General features: G+C 52.0%; 1 protein-coding gene across 1 annotated transcript; it reads left to right on the top strand.

Moving 5' to 3' along the window:
- The first annotated feature begins 6436 nt into the window (after positions 1 to 6436).
- On the top strand, positions 6437 to 9300 carry LOC135374204 (dentin sialophosphoprotein-like). The gene is made up of 9 exons (XM_064607200.1): positions 6437 to 6501; positions 6807 to 6971; positions 7098 to 7358; positions 7485 to 7649; positions 7776 to 7940; positions 8067 to 8231; positions 8358 to 8618; positions 8745 to 8909; positions 9036 to 9300. The coding sequence occupies exons 1-9, from the start codon at positions 6437 to 6439 to the stop codon at positions 9298 to 9300; spliced, it is 1677 nt and encodes a 558-aa protein (XP_064463270.1).
- The last annotated feature ends 1571 nt before the right edge of the window (positions 9301 to 10871 follow it).

The raw sequence follows: 10871 nt of genomic DNA, 5'->3' as shown, positions 1-10871 counted from the left end.
AGGCGTCGTGCTTGCGCTACGCCTTCGGATGGTATGACGAATGACGAATTAGGCGGTCTTGTTGTTTCGGGATGCGCCATCTGTACATGCTGCCGTAAAGGTAGAAAACTTCTCGTCTACCAGAGCATGAAATTGGGCTCGGAGGACTTGAGGGGGGACCTGATCTCTTCTTTCCAGAATGTTGGAAGGCTTACTAAAGTCGGCGGTACCGGCAGAGACCAGGGGGCTTCCGGCGGTGTAATGGCCTTAGCTATGAAGCCAGTGAGAGTCTTGCATAACCTCTGCGGTACTCGATAGAAGTCGCTTTCAGGGCGGTATGGAATTTTCCTGAGGAGCGGGTGACGGGGAATGTGAGCACGCAAACGTAGGAAGTGCCGAGCCGTTTCACGTTCACGTAGAACCTCAACCGGGAGTTAACCAGCTTCAGCCAGTACTTGCCGTGTTTCAGCCATTCTTGTAACTCCGAGGCAGCGACGAAGGCTTCTAGCAAACAGGGACCGAAGGGTATTTAGTGATGTTGATATCCTGTGCAGAATAGAAAGGCTGTAAAGCACAGTCGCCCTCACCAACGCCGCGTGAACTGCGAGCAGGGAACGCTGATCACAGCCCCATCCTGAGCCAGAAAGATGTTGCATTGCGGGGAGCCATCGCTGCACTTTAGTTTCAAGGTGTTTAATGTGGCGAGCCCAGCGCAAGTCCGAGTCGATTACCGCGCCAAGGAAGCGGTGGAAGCGTACCGGCGCAAGCTTCTTGGCACCAACCCAAAGAGGGAAATTGGTCATAGCTTTGTGCGTGAAAGGGAGCTCGACGCACTTTTCGGGTGAAAGGTCCATCCCTCCCAAGGTGCGTGAGGTAGCCTACTGTCCAAAGGGCGACGTCATCTGCGACGTCACGGAAAACGACACTTTGCGAGGAATTACTGATTGTGGGCCGGCCATCACCACATTAAAGAGTGTCAGACTGAGAATACTTCCTTGGGGGACTCCTTGATGAACAGGATGCTGAGGGGTTTGGCCTTGGGACGTACGGACAGCGACAGTTCGGTCCGTAAGGGAGCCAGATGAAGAGCCGACCGGATACCCCAAACGAGCACAAGGCGTGCAGCACACAAATGTGCGAGACGATATCATATGCGCGCGTTATATGTCGAGGAAAACCGATAGGACGATCCGCCGATGGGCACGAGCATGTTGGACTGTAGAGACTAGGTCGAGAACTGGATCCATGGAGCTTCGGTGGCGACGAAATCCAGCCATTTCTTGAGGGAACGCACGTTGTTTTTCGAGCCACCAGGCGATGCAAAACCATTCTCTCCATCAGTTTCCCCATACTGCTTGTCGGGCTCACAGGGCGAAAGGAGGATAGGGCAGGGGCTTGCCTGGTTTCAAGACGGGAACAGGGTAGTTTCATTTTAAATCGAACAACGTGTGAAAGTCGTATATTTTAATTCGCCCAGAAAAAATATATGTTAGAGGACTGTTCAAACGACGCAAATCGCGCCACGTGCGACGCTCGTGCGTGGAGTAGTTTCCGCGTAGGAGAGGGGGAAAGTCTGAGGCTGCTTGAGCACGCTTTCTTCTGGACCGACTTTGACGGGATCTAGCACCGCTAATTTTATCTGTAGGAACTGGAGTTTTTTTTGTGATTATAGGCTACACCATAGACATTGTCGACAGTCACCCACAGAACTCTGAGAGCCACAGCTTTTCTGTTAAAAATGCCAAACTTGACGTAAACGTTCAAAAAGGCCAAACTTTGTTACCAATTTTCTTCATGACGGAACGTCAGAACATCGAGCTTAGTGCCATTCGATAGGACATTGAAAGAGATTCCGTGCTGTATAGAATTCATTTTTCTCAGCCCAGTTGTTCCTGTGTTATTAGCTTGAGAATCACACATGGTAGGCGAAAATTGCCAATGTTGCATCTCAATTTTCTCAAAAATGCCATCTTCGATTTCCTTGATTATTTTCCAAATGGTGGCGTCATGTCTCTACGTTAGACGCCAAGTGAGACAATCTTTTATTTTTGCCTGAGAGACGCGCAGCGATTTTTTTTTGTCAGGCAGGGTGCACGAGGCTGCGGCCTTGCGCGCCCCACCCACGAGCCCGCGACCTTCAACCCCTTCTTTGCTACATGTGTCCCGCTGACGGAGAAATCAATGACCACACTGCGTGAGCTTGTTGTAGTGTCCCCAGAGCATCACTTCACGTTTACCCAATGGCCTTCCAGTTCCGTCAGGCTTATTCAAACCGTGGGAGAGTACATGAGTTGCCTGTGCGCCCTTGACGAGAAGCACAGGTTCGACGAACATACCGAGAAAGCAGTGAGAAGAAACGAAGCGCTTCGTAGAGATCTTTATCCACTGGTAACATCTTGGCTTTTGTTTCAGGTTGCCACCAGTCCCCCAGGAAGTGTGAAAGTCACCTCCTTTTCATTGGTAAAAGAACGAAAAGCGGAAGTTTCCAACAACGTAAAATGTGCCCGTTGCGAGATCCCTGCAGGTGGTGGCTGCTACCATTAAATTAGCATCATCCGATAGCTTTACACGTGTCCTTTCACATGATATAAAGTGAGTGGGTTCAAGCGCATGGATGCCAGAAGGACTACTGAAGACCACACCGAGGGTTTAAGGTACCTACGGCTACCGGAAACGAGGGATTTTAGTTGTACGTTGTTCTGTCAGAAATTTTGATTCCCACGGCGACACTGACACATCTCGGTGAGGGCGAACGGTTATACTTGAGAGCAGCAACTGTCATCACAGCGGTCTTACGGGTTTTGTACCACTCGTCGTGGTTCCGAAATAACGCTACGGAGCATAAAACTAATTAAAGAGAGCACGCACACCTTCGGAACTATCACTTATTGCGCCCAAGTTAAGAGGCGACTGCAACCACGCGACCACAAATTTGTATTCTCAGGTGTTGTAACTTTCTGTCCCCTGTGGCCGTAGTTCTGCCTTCTTAATATTAACTCGCACGACAGCCTCATAGCGTGCGTATGTGCATTGCCTCAAGCACATGTGCGGAAGAATAGTGAATATGCGCACGTGCGTATACGCACACGTCGTGCGTGCGACTCCCACGAAAGTGCGTAATAGCAAGTTCAAGTCGCCCACGAAAGTATTGCTCTGCGTCTCCAAAGGAAAAAATAAACATACGTACCATAAGTGCAAAATAAGTACATAACGCAACATTTGGGCATTAAATTACAAAGCAAAGACTACGAAGCAAAACGCGCTCGTAAACATACGAGAGAAAGCAAAGAGAGCCTTTGTCTGGAAAAATCGCTCCGCGGAAAGGTAGCCCTACGTCTCAATCAAAAAGAGAAAAGGTACTTTACCAGCAGCGCAAAGTACCGGCATAATTCTGCCCCTGTGGAATAAATCGTGAAAAATATTCCGGCTTTTTTAGAAATAATTAAGATCGAACATGCAAAATTTTTGCGTACCACTCGTGGTTTTGCGATACTAGGCGGACAAAGAATGCGTTTAAACCCAGTTACTTTACATCATGTGAAAGGTCATGTCTAAAGCTATCGGATGATGCTAATCCAATGGTGGCAGCCACCACCTGCAGGGGTCTCGCAATAGGCACATTTTACGTTTTTCGAAACGTTCGGTTTTCGTTCTTTTACCAATGAAAAGGATGTGCCTTTCACACTAACTGAGGGACTGGCAGCAACCTGAAACAAAAGCTAAGATGTTACCAGTGGATAAAGATCTCTACGAAGCGCTTCGTTTCTTCTCATTGCTTTGTCGGTATGTTCGTCGAACCTGTGCTTCTCGTCAAGGGCGCACAGGCAACTCATGTACTGTCCCACGGTTTGAATGAGCCTGACGGAACTGAGAGACCATTGGGTAAACGTAAAGTGATGCTCCGGGGACACTACAACAAGCTCACGCAGTGTGGTCATTGATTTCTCCGTCAACGGGACACATGTAGCAAAGAAGAGGTTGAAGGTCGCGTGCTCGTGGGTGGGGCGCGCAAGGCCGCAGCCTCGTGCACCATGCCTGACGTAAAAAATCGCTGCGCGTCTCTCAGGCAAAAATAAAAGATGGTCACACTTGGCGTCTAAAGTACAGACATGACACCACCTTTTGAAAAATAACCAAGGAAATCGAAGATGGCATTTTTGAGAAAATTGAGATGCAACATTGGCAATTTTCGCCTACCATGTGTGATTCTCAAGCTAATAACACAAAAACAACTGGGCTGAGAAACAGGAATTCTATACAGCACGAAAGCTCTTTAAATGTCCTATCGAATGGCACTAAGCTCGATGTTTTCAGACGTTCCGTCATGAAGAAAATTGGTAACAGAGTTTGGCCTTTTTGAACATTTACGCCAAGTTTGGCATTTTTTAGCAGAAAATCTGTGGCTCTCAGAGTTCTGTGGGTGACGGTCGACAATGTCCATGGTGTAGCCTATAATCACAAAAAACTTCCAGTTCCTAGAGATAAAATTAGCTGTGCTAGATCCCGTCAAAGTCGGTCCAGAAGAAAGCGTGCTCAAGCAGCCTCAGACTTTCCCCCTCTCCTACGCGGAAACTACTCCACGCACGAGCGTCGCACGTGGCGCGATTTGCGTCGTTTGAACAGTCCTCTAACATATATTTTTTCTGGGCGAATTAAAAAATACGACTTTCACACGTTGTTCGATTTAAAATGAAACTACCCCAACAACCAATGCCTCCTTGCAGGTAGGTGGTAAAGATCATTGTTGCCAAGACGTATTATACACATGAATGAGAGCTTGGAGTGACCGCCCGTCAAGGTTTCACAGTGCGGCACAGGTGATTTGATCGGGTCCCGGGGACGAGCCGGCGTTCACAAGCTTCAACGCTGCCTTTACCTCGATTAGTGTGAAGTCGCGGTCTATAACTTCCGGTGGACAGGGCCATGTAAAGTGGAAACTTCCTCTGCGACCGAATGGCTCATTATTTTTGTGTTTACTTCTCCCCGCACTTCGCGGAAAATGACCGGCCACCGTGAGCTTTTACCGTTGTTCCTCCCACACACGTGGTCTGGAAGCCATCACCAGATTCTGACTCCAAGACACGCAGGATCGGGTTTCTGTGAGCCGCGCCTCGCACATGTCCGTAGCCGACAAGAAGAGGTAATAAATTTTGAGTTCGAAGACGTTGTGTCAGTCGAGCTAACGGTTGTGCGAGGGATGTTGTCTTGTTATATTTTTGCTGAGTGTTTTCGTTTGAATAGCGCGAAAGGGGGACATCGGGGGGACGGAAAAACAACCCAGAGAGCGGGGGAGTTTGGGAAATGAGAGGGACTTGGCCTGCGGACTCCGTAGCAAACGGACCTGCTCGGAGGCTCGGGGTGACTTTGCCATATGATGTAAACTTTGTCCACTTAAAATCTATTGCTGTAAATACATGGGACATGGTTATTAATTTGGAGAAAACTGTCTTTATGACTATAACAACCAAAAACAATCCCTATGTTACGAGTACACTATTAACAACAGTAAAATATCCCAAGTGAATTATTACAGATATCTTGGTGTCACAATAACAAGTGACCTGAAATGGACAAAGCACATAGAAGACTTATGTTCGTCAGCTCGTCGAAAACTGGGTGTCCTTAGAAGACTTCTCAAAAACACGAACGTGACTGTGAAACTAATGGCATTTAAAACGGTGATCCTTCCCACCCTCGACTACGCCAGTATTGTATGGGATCCCCATACGAAAGTTGACATTGAGAAAATTGAGAAAATCCAGAAATTAGGATTGCGCTTTATTTATAACCGGTATGATAGGCTTGCTTCGATGACCGAGCTGATGACAAAGGCAGACCTTCTACCGCTACAGCAACGTCGTAGACAAGCTCGATTGAGGTTTATGTATTCTCTTTATTTCCATCGCATAGGTTTAAATCGGAGCAATTACATATCGGAACTAAATACAAGAACAGGTAGACATTCTCATGGGCATGCTATAACACCCATATTTGCGCGTACTAACAGATTTAAGTATTCTTTCTTTCCTCGGACCATTGAAGAGTGGAACCGATTACCATCTGAAGCCTTTTGCTCCGACAATGCCTTCTCATTAGCAGTGGAATGCCAGTGCACCTAATTAGAGCAATTTATAGCTACAGCATGTGAGTACCGCAGGTATGTCGCTTTTGTACGCCCTGATATCTGTCCTGTATTCACTCCTGCATGGGCCCTTCGGGCCTGCAGTATCGTTGAAATAAATAAATAAATAAATAAATAAATAAATAAATAAATAAATAAACCTGTTACCAACTATTGAATATCGTCTGCTGTCGAGTACCTGCAACTCAACCGTCATCATCACCGACAACTGGCAAGCCACGGGGATTCAAGAGAGAGGAGAAAAGAACCACCTTTACTGGCGCAGTCGACAGGATCCCCATCTTGGCCAGAAGAAGAGCAGCAGCGATCAGCATCATGAAACGGACCGGCAAGTCACTCAAAACCGCAGCCAAGGACAAGGACAGCCGTATGGGCGGCTGGTGAACTAGGAGCCATAGAAGCTGGATTAGGAGAATCACCGCGACGGACAGCGGACTAGGAGCGCTGCTGCGACGGACTGCAGCAAGCGAGATTCTACCTTCAACGTCCAGCGACACGGCGAGAGTTCAAACTACCGCGACGGACTGCGGAATCGGAAGCGCATCTGCGACGGACTGCAGTAAGTGCGATTCACCCGACAACGTTCAGCAGCACGGCGACGTCCCGAATCACCGCGACGGACAGCGGAATCGGAAGCGCATCTGCGACGGACTGCAGTAAGTGCGATTCACCCGACAACGTTCAGCAGCACGGCGACGTCCCGAATCACCGCGACGGACAGCGGAATCGGAAGCGCATCTGCGACGGACTGCAGTAAGTGCGATTCACCCGACAACGTTCAGCAGCACGGCGACGTCCCGAATCACCGCGACGGACAGCGGAATCGGAAGCGCATCTGCGACGGACTGCAGTAAGTGCGATTCACCCGACAACGTTCAGCAGCACGGCGACGTCCCGAATCACCGCGACGGACAGCGGAATCGGAAGCACATCTGCGACGGACTGCAGTAAGTGCGATTCACCCGACAACGTTCAGCAGCACGGCGACGTCCCGAATCACCGCGACGGACAGCGGAATCGGAAGCGCATCTGCGACGGACTGCAGTAAGTGCGATTCACCCGACAACGTTCAGCAGCACGGCGACGTCCCGAATCACCGCGACGGACAGCGGATCGGAAGCACATCTGCGACGGACTGCAGTAAGTGCGATTCACCCGACAACGTTCAGCAGCACGGCGACGTCCCGAATCACCGCGACGGACAGCGGAATCGGAAGCACATCTGCGACGGACTGCAGTAAGTGCGATTCACTCGACAACGTTCAGCAGCACGGCGACGTCCCGAATCACCGCGACGGACAGCGGAATCGGAAGCGCATCTGCGACGGACTGCAGTAAGTGCGATTCACCCGACAACGTTCAGCAGCACGGCGACGTCCCGAATCACCGCGACGGACAGCGGAATCGGAAGCGCATCTGCGACGGACTGCAGTAAGTGCGATTCACCCGACAACGTTCAGCAGCACGGCGACGTCCCGAATCACCGCGACGGACAGCGGAATCGGACGCGCATCTGCGACGGACTGCAGTAAGTGCGATTCACCCGACAACGTTCAGCAGCACGGCGACGTCCCGAATCACCGCGACGGACAGCGGAATCGGAAGCGCATCTGCGACGGACTGCAGTAAGTGCGATTCACCCGACAACGTTCAGCAGCACGGCGACGTCCCGAATCACAGCGACGGACAGCGGAATCGGAAGCGCATCTGCGACGGACTGCAGTAAGTGCGATTCACCCGACAACGTTCAGCAGCACGGCGACGTCCCGTATCACCGCGACGGACAGCGGAATCGGAAGCGCATCTGCGACGGACTGCAGTAAGTGCGATTCACCCGACAACGTTCAGCAGCACGGCGACGTCCCGAATCACCGCGACGGACAGCGGAATCGGAAGCACATCTGCGACGGACTGCAGTAAGTGCGATTCACCCGACAACGTTCAGCAGCACGGCGACGTCCCGAATCACCGCGACGGACAGCGGAATCGGAAGCGCATCTGCGACGGACTGCAGTAAGTGCGATTCACCCGACAACGTTCAGCAGCACGGCGACGTCCCGAATCACCGCGACGGACAGCGGAATCGGAAGCGCATCTGCGACGGACTGCAGTAAGTGCGATTCACCCGACAACGTTCAGCAGCACGGCGACGTCCCGAATCACCGCGACGGACAGCGGAATCGGAAGCACATCTGCGACGGACTGCAGTAAGTGCGATTCACCCGACAACGTTCAGCAGCACGGCGACGTCCCGAATCACCGCGACGGACAGCGGAATCGGAAGCGCATCTGCGACGGACTGCAGTAAGTGCGATTCACCCGACAACGTTCAGCAGCACGGCGACGTCCCGAATCACCGCGACGGACAGCGGATCGGAAGCACATCTGCGACGGACTGCAGTAAGTGCGATTCACCCGACAACGTTCAGCAGCACGGCGACGTCCCGAATCACCGCGACGGACAGCGGAATCGGAAGCACATCTGCGACGGACTGCAGTAAGTGCGATTCACTCGACAACGTTCAGCAGCACGGCGACGTCCCGAATCACCGCGACGGACAGCGGAATCGGAAGCGCATCTGCGACGGACTGCAGTAAGTGCGATTCACCCGACAACGTTCAGCAGCACGGCGACGTCCCGAATCACCGCGACGGACAGCGGAATCGGAAGCGCATCTGCGACGGACTGCAGTAAGTGCGATTCACCCGACAACGTTCAGCAGCACGGCGACGTCCCGAATCACCGCGACGGACAGCGGAATCGGACGCGCATCTGCGACGGACTGCAGTAAGTGCGATTCACCCGACAACGTTCAGCAGCACGGCGACGTCCCGAATCACCGCGACGGACAGCGGAATCGGAAGCGCATCTGCGACGGACTGCAGTAAGTGCGATTCACCCGACAACGTTCAGCAGCACGGCGACGTCCCGAATCACAGCGACGGACAGCGGAATCGGAAGCACATCTGCGACGGACTGCAGTAAGTGCGATTCACCCGACAACGTTCAGCAGAACGGCGACGTCCCAAATCACCGCGACGGACAGCGGAATCGGAAGCACATCTGCGACGGACTGCAGTACTGCCATTCACCCGATAACGTTCAGCAGAACGGCGACGTCCCAAATCACCGCGACGGACAGCGGAATCAGAAGCACAGCTGCGACGGACTGCAGTAAGTGAGATTTCTTCGCGACAGCCAGCGTAGACATCGACGTACGGGACCGCCGCAACGGACAGCGGCATCCAAAACAACTGCGACGGACTGCAGTGAGCAAGACGCTACCGGCAACGGTCAGCGAAGACGAGGTACGGCATCATCGCGACGGACAGCGACACTCAAGGCACAACTGCGACGGACTGCAGCGAGAGTCGCCGACAAGCAACGGACAGCAACAGGAACTGCGGACAGCCAACAGGTAGGAGATTACTTGCACTCCTCGGTGTCCAGTGTGGTCAGAGACAAGAATAGAGTTAGCTGGCGCATGCCCACGCGCAGTGGTACGGTTTACACTGTTAACGACAGAAAGTTGGTGGCGGCTAACATGGCATCGGGTCAGGGTGACACACCAACAGACAGTCGGGATGGTATCACGCCGGCGGGAAGTGATCTTTCGGACGTATCACTCGAGCGGCTGAAACTTCAAATTGAACTTGAAAAGCAACGGGCGCGGCGCATTGAGTTAGAAATATCACGTGCGAACAGCGAAAGGTCGTCGAGAAGCTCATCACCCCCACCAGTATCGCGAGAGGATACACTTGAGCGCTACGCTAAAAAACTAAAAAGCGTGCTCCTGCCGTTGCCATCCGACCTAGAAGTGCCGGTGTGGTTTGATGGTATAGAAGGGATTTTTCGATCCTATAAAGTACCGGACGAAATCCAAAGCCATCTAGTGCTTCCTTTGGTCACTAAGCGAGTAAAGCACCTCTATTCCAAGCTTTCTACGGGCGAGCTAGACAGCTACAAGGCGGTAAAGGACGCCGTACTAAAAGAACTGAGGTTGGCACCGGCAGAGTACCGGCAACAGTTTCTAACGTCGACGAAATTGAGGGATGAAGGGTGGACACACTTTGCGTCTAGGCTCAAGAGTTATCTCATGTACTACGCTAAGTCGCGTGACGTCGACAGCTATGATGACCTAATCGAGCTGGTAGTAGCCGATCAATTGAAAACCGTGATCTCTCCAGCGGCGTACGAATACGTCAAGATTCAGGAGGGGAGCGAATGGGTCAACGCGGCAGAAATTGCAGAAATGGTGGACGCCTTCGAAGAGGCGAGGGGTATTGGAACGGCGAGTAGGGACCGTCGGTTACAGGCGGCGGGACAACCACCGCAACGCGCAGAGAAAACGGATGGCAATCGAGGCCAAAATACCGTACGATGCTTTATTTGTGGAGGGCCACATTTTGCGCGAGGCTGCCCTCAGAGACAGTCAGAGGACAGGCACGTACAGGCTGCCGTGAATGTGGCTACCGTGTCGGCCGCGCCGGATTACGCTGGAGTTAACGTGGCTGGCGATACGTTGAACCATGGAATGAATGAATACAGGACTAACTGCGCAACTGCGAAAGGGGCGGCACAGGTATCTGCATTGCAGACTGTCGAACTGCGTAGTGGGAGCACAATAGTACAAGCTGTGGTGGATACAGGAACCGAGCTAACAGTGATGAGGTCCAGCTTGTTTCCAAAGGAAAGCGCGGAGGCCACGGAAAGTGTAACGCTTGTGTCGGCATTCGGTCAAAAGGTCAA

The sequence above is a fragment of the Ornithodoros turicata genome, unplaced genomic scaffold (genome assembly GCF_037126465.1).
Source record: "Ornithodoros turicata isolate Travis unplaced genomic scaffold, ASM3712646v1 Chromosome48, whole genome shotgun sequence".
Lineage (NCBI taxonomy): Eukaryota > Metazoa > Arthropoda > Arachnida > Ixodida > Argasidae > Ornithodoros > Ornithodoros turicata.
The sequence above is the reverse complement of the archived record's forward strand: the minus strand, read 5'-3'. Positions and strand labels throughout refer to the sequence as shown.

Excerpts from the sequence above, each read along its gene's own strand:
- LOC135374204 (XM_064607200.1), top strand. The coding sequence starts at position 6,437 with ATGAAACGGACCGGCAAGTCACTCAAAACCGCAGCCAAGGACAAGGAC. Across the intron at positions 7,359-7,484 it reads CACATCTGCGACGGACTGCA|CAGCACGGCGACGTCCCGAA; the intron begins GTAAGTGCGATT and ends GACAACGTTCAG. Across the intron at positions 8,910-9,035 it reads CGCATCTGCGACGGACTGCA|CAGCACGGCGACGTCCCGAA; the intron begins GTAAGTGCGATT and ends GACAACGTTCAG.